The 20000-nt window shown below is 42.6% G+C and overlaps 2 protein-coding genes across 2 annotated transcripts in view; one reads left to right on the top strand and one right to left on the bottom strand.

The window, feature by feature from the left end:
* lsamp (limbic system associated membrane protein) overlaps positions 1-11211 on the top strand; it is a gene marked incomplete at its 5' end in the record, with an annotated part of 34316 nt that extends 23105 nt beyond the window's left edge. The window contains 4 exons of the mRNA XM_056474023.1: positions 596-727; positions 799-919; positions 5922-6070; positions 7457-11211. Coding sequence (XP_056329998.1) covers positions 596-727; positions 799-919; positions 5922-6070; positions 7457-7554 — 500 coding nt within the window. The remainder of the gene's footprint in view (positions 1-595; positions 728-798; positions 920-5921; positions 6071-7456) is intronic.
* A 1491-nt stretch (positions 11212-12702) lies between these two features.
* Positions 12703-20000, bottom strand: part of gap43 (growth associated protein 43) — a 12011-nt gene continuing 4713 nt past the window's right edge. The window contains exons 2-3 of the mRNA XM_056473624.1: positions 15724-16210; positions 12703-13144 (exon numbers count right to left, since the gene is read on the bottom strand). Coding sequence (XP_056329599.1) covers positions 13077-13144; positions 15724-16210 — 555 coding nt within the window. The 3' untranslated portion in view covers positions 12703-13076. The remainder of the gene's footprint in view (positions 13145-15723; positions 16211-20000) is intronic.

Raw genomic sequence — 20000 nt, forward strand, 5'->3', positions numbered from 1 at the left:
CCAGTACCCTGTCAGAACAGTGTAGTGTCTGGGAATGAGCTGTTTACAGTGTCTGCTGTAATGTTAGTGTTGTCTTGTGTGTTTACACAGATTAATGTGTTAATACACAGTATAGTTATGATCTTATAGCCACATCAGATCCTCATGATATCATGATATATACCTTCAGTGATCTCCTGAAGATAAACACCCACAAATAACCCAACTGGAGTAACTACAGCAGTCGCAGTCTTGTATGAAGCAAGAGATGGCGAGGACACATGATGACGTGTGCAGGTGCTGTAGTGCTGTCCCAATCCTTAGGGGAAAATCTCGAAGCCCTTCTCCTTCACACTCGGTTTCGAGGGCCAAGGGGAAGGGCCAAGGGGAAGGGGGACAAATGTAGAATTGGGATTGGGCCTTATTGAGCTTGAGCTGATGTGAATGTGCTGATCTGCATTACTGATGTTCTCTGAGTGTGTCCAGTGCGCCCTCTGCTGGAGCAGCTGAAGAAGAACAACCCATACTGATGCTGCTCTCCCTCTCTCTTTCTCTCTCTCTCTCTCTCTCTCTCTCTCTCTCTCTCTCTCTCTCTCTCTCTGTGTGTGTGTGTCAGCCGAGGCTCTGGATGTGGGCGAGTATCTGGAGATTTCGGGGGTCGTTCGCTCTCAGGCCGGACGCTATGAGTGTAAAGCCAGCAATGATGTCTCCACACCTGATGTCAAATACGTCAATGTGGTGGTCAACTGTGAGTACTAGTGTGTGTGTGTGTGGTCAGTGTGTGTCTGTGCTGTGACTGATGTGTGTGTGTGTCCGCAGACCCGCCGTATATAAAGGATGTGCGCAGCTCGGAGACGGCGGTGGGTCAGGCTGGAGTTCTGCACTGTGAAGCGTCCGCTGTCCCACAGCCTGAGTTTGAGTGGTACAGAGACGAGCGCAGGTATATACACACACACATGCTGACCAAACACAGACTACACACACACTAATGCTAACGCTTAAGCTAGCTAGGAGGGTTTTCTTTATTTTACAACATTCTCCTAACCTTCCCCAAACATTCAGCTAACATTGAGCTAACATTTAGCTAAATATTAATCCTAACGTTCAGCTAACATTCTCCTAATGTTCAGCTAGCGTTGAGCTAACATTCAGGTAATATTTCTCATAACTTTCAGCTAACATTTGGGTAATGTTACTCCTAATGTCCAGCTAACATTCTTCTAACGTTCAGTTAACATTGAGCTAACATTCAGGGAATATTACTCCTAACATTTAGCTAACATTCTCCTAACGTTCAGCTAACATTGAGCTAACATTTAGGTAATATTACTCCGAACGTTCAGCTAATATTCTTCTACTGTTCAGCAAACATTGAGCTAACATTCATGTAATATTACTCCTAACGTTCAGCTAACATTCGGGGGAATGTTACTTCTAATGTTCAGATAATATTTTCCTAATGTACAGCTAACTTTGAGCTAACATTGAAGTAATGTTACTCCTAACATTCAGCTAACATTCTCCAAACATTAAGATAACTATGACATTTATCAGCAGGATTCTGTTTCCTTAGCTCACAGTGTCCACACGTTCAGCTAGTGTTCAGCCTCACAGACCAGACGTTTCTCTAGATTTACTTCAGACGTGTTCTTTGTCCACGTATAGCTGATAGCGATCGTCTCACTGAGATGAGCGGAGTTGAATATGTGTTGCGCTCTGCATATAGTTACACTTCTAGTTTTATTATGTCTGACTACATTGATATAATAAAAGAGCTGAGTAATCTGGGCCCCATCCGCTTCTGTTCATCATCACGTGTGTTAAACTCCACAGCAGACAGAACTAATGTACATTAATCAGAGCTGTAGAGTATTATCCTGCTGTAATGATCTTCTGCTGAACACACACACCTACATCAGTTATCTGCTCTTCATCTGTGGTCGAATATGAGTGAATAAATGTTTTCCTGACAGTATTCAGAGTCTCTGACACTTGTAAATGAGGAAATAGAGACCTGTAGAATAGCCATAACATCTACTTATATAAACCTTTCTTTCTTTATCTGCATTCATAAGTTGTATTAATTAGTAAGTGTGTTATGTGGCATTATGAGCTATATTACTAACAGCAGTGGAATATGAGTAGTGTAATTCAGCTGAGTCCTGTTTTAAACATGCTCCTGTATATTAATGTCCATATATTAAACACTGCTCTGCTGTTTAATTCACTTTCAGCTCCTCCTCTGAACTCTTCATCAAATGAATGGATAGAATTATTAAGAATATCTCCTCAGAGATTATAGTTAGCCTTTATTTTCAGGCCTGTTATGATTTAATTTCAGAGATACGGAGCCACATTAAACTCGCTCTGTGAAACTTTTATATTTCAAGATTAATTCATGCTTCATTAAAATATCAGCATCATGGCTTCGACCAAAAGTAGGACGATTCTCATATCTGAGGCTGAAGATGCTGAAAGACAGGAGAATACTGAGGAGATCTAGATTCTTCTGGACTGACAGACTTTGTGGAAAACTCTTCATTTCTGCAGCGTCTGCATTATTAATTCAATTATTAGTGAAATCAGAAATATCACGCTCATATTAAAACACAATCCTGCTCTGATAATAACTGGCTCTTTCTCTGATACACTCATTTAATATAAAGATGCTGACCCTCCTCACACTACACTAATACTCATCTGGAGCTGCTCTTTATGGTGGCTTCAGACAGCTGTTGTAGACCTTTTTCTCAGAACACAAAATTACCCATAATGCTTTGTGTGTGTGCACAAGGAGAATGTTAAGCACTTCCGCTCGGCAGCTGATGTGTGTAAACATCTGGACAGCTCTGAAATGATAGTTTTACTCTATTTTACCTGCGTTTATCATCTTTAAACTGATACTGTTGTTGATCAGCGCCACCTGCTGGACTGATCATTTACAAAATCTGATCTAACAGGATGAAAAACAAAAGTCATTTACCTTTACCGTCAGACGGTGTCTTTGTGCGGGTTTAAAGGAGCCTCGTCATCACTAAAGTCAACCGTTTCTGTCGTTTTTCAAATAAATAACCAACCTAATAATAATAATAAATGTAGTTCACTAAAGTGTCTGACACACACACACATGTCCTGTCCCACTCACACACTGATTAAAACACTGGCACAAAGTGAAACTAAAGAGACGTGAAGTGACAGAAAAACACAAGCCGTGGTGAACACAACACTCAAACACACTAATGAAATATAAGCGGCTCGCCATTACAATCAACAGCACATCAGCCAGCAGAGGATCAGCCACAGACTGTTATTGCTCACTTTTCTACAATGCATGACTTATACCTGTTAAGTTTGTTAAGCAGCTGAGCTAACAGCTGACAGGCCAGGGAAACACACACACACACACACACGCACTGTATTTCTGACGGCAGACACGTGATCTAGGAGAACACTTTTCTCTCGCGCTTGAACTACAGATCTGACAGATGATAACGGCTTTAACACACACCTTTCAAAGTTGTGTGTCACAGAAACACTCTGTAATCCTCTCAAAACGCTGTTGAAACCCATTTTCGGAGCGCAAATTACCAGTTGTAAATGCTGTAAATGGAAGTTCTAAACATTCTCCCGGAATACGCTGGTCTCTATGGCGCTCTCCATGCAGCAGCCGAGAATAAGGTCTATACTCCATATACTTACTATTCCCTCATCTTCTTCTTTTACTCTATTTTAAGAGCGCATCTCCTCCTAGACCATTCATACTACAACCCTCAACCTAACTCCAAACCTCCAACCTATACTGAATTAAGCTGCTATATCTGTTCCAACTGATCCGACTTACGGTTTTCCCAAAACTGACCCGGAAAATTCAGAAAAGTCCCCTTGACTTAACATTGGACCAAACTTTGTGAGCTCATAACTTTGTGCCAGACTGTCATACAGACTTAATGTTGGGCTCATTTAACTTTAACATTTAACATGCCTAGCAACCACTCAGAATACTTTAGCAACCGCCTTACAACAACCTAGCAACACCTTAGCAACCACTCAGAACACCCTAGCAACCACCTCGCAACACCTTAGCAATGACCTAGAATACCATAGCAACCACCTAGCAACAACTTAGCAACCACCAAGCAACCACTCAAAACTCCCTAGCAACCACCTAGCAACACCTTAGCAACCACCTAGCAACACCTTAGCAAGCACTCAGAACAACCTAGCAACCGCCTACCAAGAAACATGCCAATCTATACTAGAAACCTGCTAACATATATGTACTTATCTATGCCGACTTCAAACTTCATAAAAACTGCTTCAGTTATTTACACTTTAAAATGACTTCAAACTTTTAGACTCGGCTTTTCAAGCCACCATAAACCTTGTCCTCAAACTTTAATAATCTAGTTTACACTTTAAAGCTACTTCAACCTTTCAGTCGAGGCTTTCTCAAAACACCATAAAGTCTGTCTACCAACTTTACTGTTCTAGTTCTTCTACTGTCATCTGCTTACTAACAACAGTGCTAATCATACTAAATACATGCTAACAACATGCTAGTTTATAATAGATTAGATTAGATTCAACTTTATTATCATTACACATGTACAAGTACAAGGCAACGAAATGCAGTTTAGGTCTAACCAGCAGTGCAATAGCAGCAAGTGCAGGATACAGGTATAAGTTATAAAGTGCAGTTATAGAAAAACTCTGGTGATATTTACAGATGGATGTACTATCAACATTATATACAGGTTGTATTAGCTATGAACAGATTTACAATAAATGAATATATGTACAGGATACTATTAATAGCAGGAGTGTGCAGATAAACATAATTAGAAATGTCCATGTGCAGTGGGTATGTACAGTTCAGATAAGTGAATCAGTGCAATGAATATGTGCAAACTTTAAATGTGCAAATGTTAAATAGTGCAGTGATTGTGAGGAGTATAAGTTAGAGGAGTGTGGGGGGTGTATTGGAGGGGCAAAAGAGTCAGTGAGGGGCAGAGTTCAAAAGGAAGACAGCTCTGGGGAAAAAGCTGTTCCTCAGTCTGCTGGTTTTTGTCCGGGGGAGCCTGAAGCGCCTGCCGGAAGGCAGGAGAGAAAACAGTCTGTGAGCAGGGTGAGAGGAGTCCTTAAGAATACTGCGTGCTCGGCGCAGACAGTGTTTCTTCTGGATGTCCTCAATGGTTGGGAGTGTTGTCCCTGTGATGCGTTGGGCAGTTTTCACCACCCGCTGCAGTGCCTTACGCTCAGCAACAGAGCAGCTTCCATACCAGACTGTGACGCAGTTGGTCAGGATGCTTTCTATTGTGCAGCGGTAGAAGTTCACCAGGACGGCTGATGAAAGCTGGTTCTTCTTAAGTTGCCTCAAGAAGAATAGGCGCTGGTGAGCCTTCTTGACCAGGCTGGAGGTGTTGGTGGTCCAGGAAAGGTCCTTTAAGATGTGGGTCCCCAGGAACTTGAAGGATGAGAAACATGCTAGCAACAGGCTAATTCACATTAAAACCATGCTAATAATATGCTCATTTATGCTATAAAAATACTAGCAACATGCTAATTCATATTAGAACCATGCTAGTTCATGTTAGCAACTCCTAAGAACACCTTAGCAACCGCTTAGCAATACCTTAGCAACCACCTAGCAATACCTTAGCAACTGCCTAGCAACCACTCAGAACACCTTATCAACTACCTGTCACCATGAAGTCTGTCCAGGAACTCCACTGTCTAGTTGACGTCTGTTATTCCGGCTCTCAGCAATATTCATGTCTGACTTCATGATACATGAACTAAATCAGAAACTGTGTGAGACTGAGTGTTTCAGTCAATGATCATGATGATAATACTGTGTGTGTGTGTGTGCGTGTGTGCGTGTGCGTGTGCGTGTGCGTGTGCGTGTGCGTGTGCGTGTGTGTGTGTGTGTGTGTATTGATCAGGCTCTCCAGTTCTCAGAGTCTCACCATTCAGATCAGCGGCTCCCGCACGGTTCTGGTCGTGGCGAACGTGACGGAGGAAGATTACGGGAACTACACGTGTGTCGCAACAAACAGACTGGGAATACACAACGCCAGCGTGTTCCTCTACAGTGAGACACACACACACACACACACACACATGTATGTTATCCAGTATAGAACACTCGTTATATCCCCCTCCTCCTCCCCTAACCCCTCACAGCTCCCCTGTGGAACACTCTGTTAAGTTCACTGGTGTGATAAAGGCTTTGCCCCTTACTGATCCCTTTATTTTAGTCTTATTTCTTATTTTTTCCTCATTATGTTTGTCTCAGGCTACTGTTTCAGATCATCCCCCTGATGTAAATATTAGCCACAGATAACACATGGTGCAGTTTTGACATGAAGGTTTAATTATTAAGGGAAACAGTATGAAACTCCTCAGCCCTGTGTGAATAAGGCCCTGTTCACACTGAGGCCTTTTAGTTTTAACACACATAAGCTCTGCTATGGTTACACCATCCGTCTACACTACGCCGGAGTTTTCCAGCGCTGAAAACAGAGCGTTTTGTAAACGCTGAAGAGGCCGTTTTCATTCTGAAACGCTGCTGCTGTGTGTCAGTGTGGATGGGGGAAACAGAGACATCTGAACACAGAGATATGCTGCAGACATGATGAGTGGGGCTTTTCCCTCAATATTAATGGATGAGGAACGGCCTCATCTCGAGATTACCTTAACAGACAGCAGAGATGTGGAGGCGTCGTGTATCTGCAGATTTATATGAGCGTCATCTTCACTGTGTGCATATTTATAACATCACAGAGCTGATAACATCACTGCCTCCCTTCATTATCAGTGATGAAATGAAACAGCCTCTCTTCAGCTGAATATCAGGTTAATAATCAATAATGGCCAGTAGATCAGTATAACATACAGTAAGTTTATACAGTATAGGAAATAAAGGTGAGCGATCAGTCTGATGTGCAGAATCAGTGTACGTGGTTACATTAATTCATATATGAACTGATCTCTGCGCTCAGTCTGGGATTATGTCATTGGATGGAGAACAAGATGAATTAAACATCTCCATTACCAAATATAGTAGCGCTCGATCCTTGATGAACAGTCTGACGTCCACAGCTCCCATCTGGGTACGTCCACATACACTATGTAGTGCTGCACCATTACCAATAGAGTATTGTGAACAACACTACACAAATAAAGATGAAGTGAGTTGAAGATAACTGTCATACACTCACACACACACACACACACACACACGCACACTCACTCACACACACACACACACACAAACACACGCACACACACACACACACACACACACACACACACACACACACACACTCACTCACTCACACACACACACACTCACTCACACACTGGTGCACTTCAGCTCATCCACCAGCAGAGGTCGCCATTCACCAACATCTGAATCTAACAGACCTGTGTGTGTCTATCTCATCTCTCTCTCTCTCTCTCTCTCTCTCTCTCCGAGAACCAGGAACAGGGTGGGACATCAACGCGGCGGGCTGCATCTGTCAATCACTCTGGCTCCTCCTCCTGTGTGTGTCCTCAGCTCTTCTCCAGTGTTAATGATCAGTCGCTCTGAACACACTCGGTCGCCTCAGACTGTTCACTCGTCATCACACTCACCGTCACGCCCGGCCGGACCACACTCTGACTATCAGGAGAGAATACCAGAACACAGAGGAGAGGAGACAGACGGTGCTCTTATAAGAACCGAACAGTGTGCTTTACCCGCTTCGAGATTCACTGACTTCCAGTGAGGCCTGTGGTGTGTGTTTCTGTCCGTCCGACAGTCTGAAAGCATGTGTGTGTGTGTGTGTGTGTGTGTGTGTGTGTGTCCTGACAGATAACTGGAGCCACGCCCTGATCTTCAATCATCTCTGAATGCTGAACGGCTCATTTCATTGTGTTTCCCCATTGAACTCTGCAGCCTGTGGCCAAATCTGCCTGATGTAAACTAATGAGAGCGCTGGAGTCATCTGAATGTGCTGAATGACTAATGAAGAGGGACTGACACATGTTTGTGTTGTGACGGACACCATTCTGCTCTTTCCTTACATCTCACCAAGGTTTTATAAGATCAGAACAATCACTGAATGAATGAGACGCTCATGCTGCGTCATTTGTGTAGCTGTGTCTAACCCCGCCCACATGTCCAAATACAGCACTAACTCCTCCCACATTGTTAGCCCCTCCCACTTGTGTAGCTGTGATCACACCTCTGGTCCCCTCCACATGCCTAACTCCACCCAAATGTCCAAATACAGCACTAACTCCTCCCACATTGTTAGCCCCTCCCGCTTGTGTAGCTGTGGCCACACCTCTGGTCTACTCCACATGTCTAACTCCACCCATGTGACCAAATATAGCACTATATTCCACTAATATAATTAGTACCAACCAAATGTAAGCTCGCCCACTTGTCCAAATACAGCACTAAGCCCCTCCCACTGGTGTAGCTGTGGCCACACCTCTAATACTTTCCACATGTCTTTGGTTATGTTTAGGTTAAGCGTGTGACCGAATATGGCACTGACCCCTCCCACATCATTAGTTCCTCCCACATGTGTAGCTGTGGCCACACCTTACAAATTTCTTGTGACCAAATACAGCACTAACATTCTCCAAGTTGTAACTCCACCCACACTACCTGATATGCCACTAAACTCTTCCCACATGAGCTGTGGCCACGCCTCTGATTCTTCCTGAATGTTCAACTTCACCCATGTGACCAAATACTACTGTCACCCAAAAATAACTCTGCCTATATCCAAATACAGCACTAAACCCCTCCCACTTGTGTGTCTTTGACCCCTCCCACATGTCTGGCTCCTCCCAGCTGGCTTCACACCAAGCGCAGAGCTCCGCGTCACTCACTCATTAATGAAAGACTCATTAAAGGCCAATTTAGCATATTTTCGGCAAAAGTGTCGCGCATTCTGCGTCAGTCACAGCAAAAACTCCTCTCTATTTCTGCTTTTGCATTGACCTTGTATGGAATTTGCTCGCATGAATATTTAATTACACAGTTGTTGTGAATCCCTCCCCCTCACACATTATTATTTTCTCCCAGTTGTAACTCCGCCCCTAACACAACAGTAACTCCTCCCACAGGCCGCTCTGCAAGAGTTCTTCAGGGTTTCTGGAAGTATCCACCCAAATATCCCAATATAACACTAACCCCTCCCACATTGTTAGCCCCTTCCACTTGTGTAGCCGAGGCCACGCCTCTGGTCCCCTCCACATGTCTAACTCCACCCATGTGACCAAATACAGCACTGTATTACACTAATATAATTGGCCTCTTCCAAATATCATGTGACCAAATACAGCACTAAGATTCTCCCAGTTGTAGCTCCACCCACACTACCTGATACACCACTAAACCCTTCCCACAATGATGATCCCGCCCACTTGTGTAGGTGTGGCCACACCTCTGATTCTTCCCAAATTCTTCACCCAAAAATATCTCTGCCTATATTCAAATACAAGACTAAACCCCTCCCACTTGTGTGTCACACCTCTGGCCCCTCCCACATATCTGGCTTCACACTAAGCGCAGAGCTCCACATCACTCACTCAACTGTACTCTCGGCGTGTTTTCCCGCTCATGCAGATTTCCTGCTCGTGTTGAATTTTTTGGACTTGCGTGAAAGACTCAATTAAGGCCAATTTTGCATATTTTCGGCAAAAGTGTCGCGCATTCGGCGTCATTCACAGCAATAATTCGTCTCTATTTGTGCTTTTGTATTGACTTTATATGAAAGAATACCTCTGCGTTTGGTGTGAATCCGCCCCTAACCCCTCCCCCACACACTATCATATTCTCCCAGTTGTAACTCCGCCCACTAACACAGCAGTAACTCCTCCCACAGGCAGAGTTCTTCAGGGTTTCTGGAAAACTTGTATTATTAATGAAGTTTCTCCACTGGAAGTGTTTAACGATGTTTAGCGTGTGTCGTGTCACTCCAGCATGACCGCCGATAACCCTCATCTGTCATCGTGTTTCTCCGTCCGCCGTATGAAATGTTCGACACCAATGAATGCTCATGTTCACCCGCCGCTCACCTCCGTCTGTCTGTAAATATTCTTTTGAATGTCTTCTTGCGGAAACGAAACGCATCTCCGTTCAGGTTTCTCCGTCTGTAGTTCACTATCTGCGGTGGCGCTTTGATGCTTCCTGTAACAAACTCAAATTAGATACTAAACTAAGATTTTTACTACAGATATTTAAGTATTCTAAACCTAGATTTACCTTTGAAGCGGCTGCACTACTATTCTTATTTATAGAGATGGATCTGTTCGTTAGTTATTATAATAGTAGTTGTACAGAGATGAGCTGAATACTCCGACTGCCAAACGATTAGAGCTCCTATTATATATTTAAAGAAGCCATTTTAGAGATGAGTTATGAGCCGCGCACACACTAGTTTTCTTTGTTGTTGATTTGGTGAAGCATCTGTTTAGTTTGTTTTGGTACGTAGACGCACACACACTGGTTTATTTGTCGTTTCTCCTGCTCGTAAAGCAGCGTTTCTCTTCACATTTATATTTGAGTATTGGAATAATCGAGCAGTGAGATCTCCACCCACAGCCCTTTGATTGACAGCTCTCTCAGCCAATAAGCTTTCAGCATGTGCGCTCTGATTGGATGAAGCCGCTCGTCTGGCGTGTGTCTGATTTAAAGGGCTAGTCGCGCGTCTCCTGTCTAAAGTAAATCAGGCCGCAATGCCAATATTTGGGTTTGATCCGATCCAAAGTCGTGTCCTGAACTCCACACAGGACCGCAGTGTTTTGTATCTGACGAATGTCTCACTGTAGAGAGTGTGTGTGTGTGAGGATCATTTAACTTTAATTTCACCATGTTCAGTGTGTGTTTTATTGCCGATGCTCTCTGTAACCTGACAAGAAGACGCTGTGTTTTCGTGGATCTGGAGAATCTCCAGTAGTTTGGATCGACATCATGAAAGCAATGGACATTTTCTAACTGGTCTTTATTTACTCTGAAGCTCCCGCAGTCATTTTTAAACCCTTCTGCACTGTAAAGTACTCATCAGATGTTGAAAATGGAAATCAAGTCAGTTGAGTTTGGTGTTTTTGAGAGTGGGATTAAGAAAAAACTCAATAAAATCTAAATGATTGTGATTTTGAAGAGGATTATGAATTCTGTTAATCATGTAACATGCAAATAAAGGAATATAACGATTGTTAGAACTCCCTTTACATGCTCTTCTTGTGGTTATTGATATATATTTACTCTACCAAAGTGACCGATTTACCCAGGTTTACCATAGATACAGTATAATAGTATTGATATGACAATAACCCTCATATTCATAAATGCGCACGCACACACACACACACACACACACACACACACTCTTAAAATACTTGTTCACTATTCAGCTTCACATTTACATCAGCCGTCTGAATGTAATCAGAAATGTTCTGGAAATGAATGCTAATAAGTGCAGATGTAATGTTCTGAAGGCTCTGATTTGCATAAAATTGACTAGAATCGATGTTTAACTTGTTTGTGTTTTGACTGAAACTTCCAGCACAGTGAACAGAAAGCTGTGAAATATGAATGTGTAGGTTGATTATTAATGATTATTGGGGAAAATCAACAGTATCTGGATGCAGTCTTTATAATGCAAGCTGAGATGGCATCACCCAGCGATGCAGTTTCAGACACAGTGCTCTCAACGGAGTGAGTGATGTCACTGTTAGGGGTGGGGTTAGGTGAGTGCATTGGATGCAGCACAGATTGCACTGTACCAGGTCTGCATCCAGACCCCTCTCGGGAAAGTGGTAACGGGTCATTCATTCATTCATTCATTTTCCTTCAGCTTAGCCCCTTTATTCATCAGGGGTCACCACAGCGGAATGAACCACCAACTATTCCAGTATATGTTTTACACAGCGGATGCTCTTTCCGCTGCAACCTAGTATTGGGAAACACCCATACACGCTCATTCACACACACACATACACATACACTACGGACAATTTAGCCTACCCAATTCCCCTATAGCGCATGTGTTTGGACTGTGGGGGAAACCGGAGCACCCGCAGGAAACCCACACCAACACGGGGAGAACATGCACAGTGCAACACCACTGTGCCACCCCTATTGAAGAGTTAGATACACACAAAACAGTGGGTTCTACATTAAATGAACCTATATGCATCATAATTTTTCCACTACATGTAGAAATATTCTCTCAATGTTAATAACTCAAGCCTGGAGTCTTCAGTAGTTTCAGAAACCAGTGTTCACGGTGTGTAATGTGGTAAAATAATTTGCTCTGTTTACATTAATTTACATTCAAATGAATGAGCAATTAAAAGACTTCTAAAGCATTTAATCTCTGTTAATGTTAATAGTACCTAATGCAGCCTGACATGAACAAGCAATACCCTAATGAATGAATGCATTAACTACTGTTATATAATCAGTCCTCATTGGAAAAACATTTCTGTTTGTTTTCTGCCTAATTCAGATTAATCCTGCTAATGTGAGCTGACATCACACACACACACACACACACACACACACACACACACACACACACACACACACACACACACACACACACACACACACACACACACACACACACACACACCACACACACACACACACACACACACACACACACACACACACACACAACACACACACACACACACACACACACACACACACAGATCTTTAACATAATTGGCACATTTCTTTATTTTGAAAACAGACATGAAACCATTTTCCACGATTTTACTCCTTACTGGAACAGAAAGGCCGGCGCTTTTTCTTTTTTGTTGGATTTTGTGGATTTTAACATCATCAGTGCAGCGATATCTCCAATTAAACGCTCATAACAACACCACGGACATGAAAAGAAGCCACATGTATGAGGAGGTCTCCTGCGCTGGAGAAAGACGGAGGTCTGAGTCCTGATCTCCAGCACACGCTTCCAAACCTCCTGCAAACCGCAGAAATCAGGCCACACCAGAAAAGAGGACGAACATAAAGCAGGCTGTCGGCGGGCCTGTGGATCATCTGGATTCTACATTGCACTGGTCCTCCGTTAAACACTCTCCTCTGTGCCGGCGTCTGAAACGGCTCCCTCTGCTGGTTTGGAGTCCTCAGCGGCATCTGAAACAGCACAGAAAACACAGACGTTTAGATCAATGCACACTGATATTCTTACAACTCAAGCTTTAAAACGCAGCAATTGGAGTTATAAACTCTGGGGTGATGAAAGGAAAACTAAAACTGAAAAACAACAGAACATCGCTAACCAAAAACTATTAAATAAAAAGACAAAAAATCTAAAATATGAGACAAAATCAGGAATGAGACATGAAAATACATATGTCAAATGGAAACTCCGAAACGTGAGACGTAAACTCTGAAACACGAGACGTAAACTCTGAAACGCGAGACGTAAACTCTGAAACGCGAGACATAAACTCTGAAACGTGAGACGTAAACTCTGAAACGTGAGACGTAAACTCTGAAACGCGAGACGTAAACTCTGAAACGTGAGACGTAAACTCTGAAACGTGAGACGTAAACTCTGAAACGTGAGACGTAAACTCTGAAACGCGAGACGTAAACTCTGAAACGCGAGACGTAAACTCTGAAACGTGAGACGTAAACTCTGAAACGCGAGACGTAAACTCTGAAACGCGAGACGTAAACTCTGAAACGTGAGACGTAAACTCTGAAACGCGAGACGTAAACTCTGAAACGCGAGACGTAAACTCTGAAACGCGAGACGTAAACTCTGAAACGCGAGACGTAAACTCTGAAACGCGAGACGTAAACTCTGAAACGTGAGACGTAACCTCTGAAACGTGAGACGTAAACTCTGAAACGCGAGACGTAAACTCTGAAACGCGAGACGTAAACTCCGAAACGCGAGACGTAAACTCCGAAACGCGAGACGTAAACTCTGAAACGCGTGACGTAAACTCTGAAACGCGAGACGTAAACTCTGAAACGCGAGACGTAAACTCTTGAAACGCGAGACGTAAACTCTGAAACGTGAGACGTAAACTCTGGAACGCGAGACGTAAACTCTGGAACGCGAGACGTAAACTCTGAAACGCGAGACGTAAACTCTGAAACGCGAGACGTAAACTCTGAAACGCGAGACGTAAACTCTTGAAACGCGAGACGTAACCTCTGAAACGCGAGACGTAAACTCTGAAACGTGAGACGTAAACTCTGAAACGCGAGACGTAAACTCTGAAACGCGAGACGTAAACTCTGAAACGCGAGACGTAAACTCTGAAACGCGAGACGTAAACTCTGAAACGCGAGACGTAAACTCTGAAACGCGAGACGTAAACTCTGAAACGCTAGACGTAAACTCTGAAACGCGAGACGTAAACTCTGAAACGCGAGACGTAAACTCTGAAACGCGAGACGTAAACTCTAAAACGCGAGACGTAAGCTCTGAAACGCGAGACCTAAACTCTGAAACGTGAGACGTAAACTCTGAAACGCTAGACGTAAACTCTGAAACGCGAGACGTAAACTCTAAAACGGGAGACGCAAACTCTGAAACTCGAGACGTAAACTCTGAAATGTGAGACGTAACCTCTGAAACGTGAGACGTAAACTCTAAAACGCGAGACGTAAACTCTGAAACGCGAGACGTAAACTCCGAAACGCGAGACGTAAACTCCGAAACGCGAGACGTAAACTCTGAAACGCGTGACGTAAACTCTGAAACGCGAGACGTAAACTCTGAAACGCGAGACGTAACCTCTGAAACGCGAGACGTAAACTCTGAAACGCGAGACGTAACCTCTGAAACGCGAGACGTAAACTCTGAAACGCGAGACGTAAACTCTGAAACGCGAGACGTAAACTCTAAAACGTGAGACGTAAACTCTGAAACGTGAGACGTGAACTCTGAAACGTGAGACGTAACCTCTGAAACGTGAGACGTAACCTCTGAAACGCGAGACGTAACCTCTGAAATGCGAGACGTAAACTCTAAAACGCGAGACGTAAACTCTGAAACGCGAGACGTAACCTCTGAAACGCGAGACGTAAACTCTAAAACGCGAGACGTAAACTCTAAAACGCGAGACGTAAACTCTAAAACGCGAGACGTAAACTCTGAAACGCGAGACGTAACCTCTGAAACGTGAGACGTAACCTCTGAAACGTGAGACGTAACCTCTGAAACGCGAGACGTAACCTCTGAAACGCGAGACGTAAACTCTAAAACGCGAGACGTAAACTCTGAAACGCGAGACGTAACCTCTGAAACGTGAGACGTAACCTCTGAAACGTGAGACGTAAACTCTGAAACGCGAGACGTAAACTCTGAAACGCGAGACGTAACCTCTGAAACGTGAGACGTAACCTCTGAAACGTGAGACGTAACCTCTGAAACGCGAGACGTAAACTCTAAAACGCGAGACGTAAACTCTAAAACGCGAGACGTAAACTCTGAAACGCGAGACGTAAACTCTGAAACGCGAGACGTAACCTCTGAAACGTGAGACGTAACCTCTGAAACGTGAGACGTAAACTCTGAAACGTGAGACATAAAGGGCTTTGAGGGCATCTTAGAGTTTCCATTAAGCGTTTTTAATGCAATAAACAGTAGGTGTGTGTGTGTGTGTGTGTGTGTGTGTGTGCGCGTGTGTGTGTGCGTGTGTGCGTGCGTGCGTGTGAACAGAGTGAGTGAGGTGTCGTGAGCTGAAACTGACCTGGTTTGTCTATTTGGTGTGTCTCCTGGCTCTCAGCTTCAGGCACGTCGGCTGGATTCTCCTCCACTTTCTCCTCTTTCTGTGCATTTTCTTCTTCTTCAGGTTTCTCGTTTGCAGCCGCCGAGCTCTGCTCTTCCTCCTTTGGCTTCTCCACTTCCTGCTGCGGCTCCTTCACTTCCTCTTTGGCAGGCGTGTCTGAGGGGGCGGGGTCAGCTGCAGCAGTGGGTGGGGCTTCGGTTGCTGGGGAATTGGGCTGCTCTGGTTTGTTCTCCTCCTGTGTTTCTGTGGAGGCGTCAGCCGGTTTCTCCTCCTCCTGCTCCTCCGGCACTCCTCCGTTCTCCTCCTCTTTCTCTCCGTCCTTCATCTTTTTCCGGGTGATGTGTCCGCGGAAGCTGGCCTGGATCTTGGTGGCCGCCTTGTGGGCGTTTTCCTCCGGTTTGGTTCCATCCTGCTTGATCTCCTGATCAGCCTCTTCATTCTTCTCAACCTGAGAGAACAAACAGCTTCAGAAACTGAACGCTCAGGAGTTCATCAAACCTGTTCCACGACGGAGGCTGAACAAACTCAGGATTACAGGATTAGTCTGGAGTAGGATTAGTCTAAACCACAGCAGTGCGGTCAGACTTTACTGTTAGCCTGAAGCTGATCTTCAACTAACTCTGACTTTGATCCTGAGTTTATGAGCATGTGCAGAAGAAGGCGGGACATCAGCAGCAAACAGCCAATCACAGACGAGAACTCAGAATTTCAAAAGGTAAATGTATTGTGATATGAATTCAGAACTAAAGACATTCTCAGAATTGCAAGATGTGAATTGTGGTGTCAATTTAGAATTGTTAGAGTTTCTGGTTTATATCAGGAGATATAAATCTAGAATTGAGGACAGTTGTTAAACTGAGGCGGAACAAATAAAGAGTGTTTATGTTATGGATAATATGTAATGATTATGGATGTAACGATAACATAAATGATCTATAATAACTATAATCTTCACTACAGACGATTGTATTTATAAAACTTTTTACTAAATAGCGATATTTAATTTGGAACAGGAGAAACTGCTGGAGTGGCTTTATTATCACATTGCTCACAGTTAATAAAAAAGAACATAATCTGAAAAAATCCTGAACATAACCTAAAGATAACCTGAATTTATCCTTTAACATACTTAACATAGTCGTTGAACATATCCTAAATTTATCATGAAGATAGCTACTATTCAGTTGACTGGTAGAATCCTGGTTTGTGATATCTAAACCAGAACATAACCTGAAATTATCCTGAGTATAACAAACACATAATATGAACATAACCTGAACGTAACTTTAATACATCCTGTACATTGTCACATTACTCAGTTGATTGGTGGAATCTCAGTTTGTGATGCCTAAACCAAAACATAACCTAAACATATTCAATTCAGTTCAATTCACTTTATTTGTATAGCGCTTTTACAATGTAGATGGTGTCAAAGCAGCGTCACATAGAAGATCAGAGTGAATTGAATCAGTGTCAGTTCAGTTTTCAGAGTTTAAGTTCAGTTCAGTTTAGCTCAGTTCACTGTGGTTTAATAATCACTACTGAGAGTCCAAACACTGAAGAGCAAATCCAACGATGAGCAGCTCTACAGATCCTGAACCATGACAGCCAGTAGCGACAGCGGAGAGGGAAAAAACTTCCCCACTTGGCGAAAGTGAAGTGACGAAAGTGACATATCTTGAGCATAACCTACAAATAATATGAACATAACTTGATCATATCCCAAACATTTCCTGAACATAGTCATGTTGCTCAGTTGATTAGTGTAATCTCAGTTTGTGATATCTAAAGCAAAACATAACCTGAACATATCCTGAACATAACCTGAACATAACATGAACATAACCTGAACATAACATGAACATAACCTGAACATATCCTGAACATAACCTGAACATATCATGAACATAACCTGAACATAACATGAGCATAACCTGAACATAACCTGAACATATCATGAACATAACCAGAGCATAACCTGTCAATAATCAATTTGCCAAGTTGATTGGTGGAATCTGTGTGTGATCTCTAAAACAAAATATAACCCAGAAATTTCCTGAACATAGCTTGAACATATCCTGAACATTGTCACTTTAAACTAGATTAAAGACCTATCTGTTTAGTAAAGCATACACTCAGTGCATCACTTAGCGGGCTTCTACACTATATTTATATATTTTATATTTATATACACTGTGAACATCAGCTACGCTAATTATTCTCTTTATTCTCCATTTCCACCTGGGGATACTCTTCCCGAGGCCCTCAGACTATGCAGAGTCACTGATTCAATCCAAGACCAACAACGAGATGATCCCAAGGTTTCCATAATCCTGGACCAGGCCGTATCCTGAGCAGATACTGTGGTGGTCATGAAGGAGTGGAGCATGAGACTGATTCCTGTAATGCTCCAGAGACAGACGAGTCTTCCAGCCTCCGCCGCTGAGACTACAGCTGAACATAGTCACATTACTCAGTTGATTAGTGTAATCTCAGTTTGTGATATATAAACCAGAACATAACCTTAACATATCCTAAACATAACCTGAACACATCGTGAACATGACCTGTACATAATCACTCTGCTCAGTTGATTGGTGGAATCTCAGTTTGTTAGATCTAAACCAGAACATAACTTCAACATATCCTAAAAATAATCAGAGCATAACCTGAACATATCCTAAACGTATTCAGAAGATAACCTGAACATAACCACAACATCCACTGGAGTAGTTTAAGATACACCTAAGAGCAATGAAAGCAGAGTTATTTTCATGGTACCTACAACCCAGTGTGATCCTGCTTCATAATACAGGCCCCACATGATTACCTGGTTCAGCTAACAGTATTCTCCTCAAACTCCTGATCCACTGATACAGGATAACCTGAGGAAAACTACTGAGTGTCTAGAAAAACAACATAACAAATGATGATCCTAAACTCCTGATCGGCCACCTGTACACTTGTGTCGTGTTCACTGAATGATCATTACACTACAGACTGACGGAGGCGTGATCAGACAGCTCTGGGATCAGTGATAAAAACATCTCAGCGCCGCTTCAGTGTCCTGCGATTCACAACATGAGGGATCAGCGGGAGTCACGGATCTGAACGTCTGAACCACAGAACACCTCCCGTCAGTCTGAGTCTGATTATTTACAGCTCTGTTCAGAGTCTGGATCATCAGTGATGTCTGGCTCAGAATACAGGCTTCCTGCTGGATTCATCCAGACACCAGTAACACCATTACAGATGAGTTCAGCCTGAGTTCAGTCTCACCAGGATCAGCCTGTTTCTGCTCAGATACAATCAACATTCTCTTGTTTACATTAATGATCTAATATAATATAATATACATAACATAATATAATTAATTAAATGGGTCAAAGTCAAGATGTGCGATTTCAGTGTGAAGAGAAATCTATTTGTACAACTGTGGTTTTCTACATGTAGACACCATATTAAATGAAAGTAAAGTGTTCATTTTAATATAGTGTTATGCTTTCATATTTTTCTAATGTCTAAATATAGCTGAAATAAAGTTGATCATCCTTTAGCTTAACAGATACATTTATTTTAAAATGAACTTATACTGCGCTGTAATATCTTTATTAAAGAATAAATGATCAGCTGCATGTGCCTGAGTGTGTGTGTGAAATGCTGAAAATGGTGTTGTCGAATGTGTGAAATCTGATGTTTTGAAGGATAGTGGAATAAAATTAACGATTTCAGATGAGATTTTAATATTGCAGAAAATCATTCTTGATCTGAATCTGATAAGAGTTTTGCACAGAAATACTGTTAAACTTAATATTATAGTGGATCCTAACCATATCCTGAACATATCCTGAACATAACCTAAACATATCCTGAACATAGACACATTGCTCAGTTGATTGGTGGAATTACAGTTTGTGATATCTAAATCAGAACATAACCTGAAAATATCCTGACTATAACCTAAACATAAATAAACCTAACTTGAACATTTCCTGAAGATAGTCACGTTGTTAAGTTGATTGGTGGAATTACGGTTTGTGATATCTAAACCAAAACACATCCTGAAAATATCCTGACTATAACTTAAACATAACCTGAACATAAATTTAACATATCCTGAACATACCCCAAACATATCCTGAGTCATATTGCTCAGCTAATTGTTGAAATCTCTGTTTGTAATATCTAAAACAGAACATAACCTGAACATATCCCTAACATATTAACATTGCTCAGTT

This window comes from Danio aesculapii, chromosome 15 (assembly GCF_903798145.1).
Source record: "Danio aesculapii chromosome 15, fDanAes4.1, whole genome shotgun sequence".
Classification (NCBI taxonomy): domain Eukaryota; kingdom Metazoa; phylum Chordata; class Actinopteri; order Cypriniformes; family Danionidae; genus Danio; species Danio aesculapii.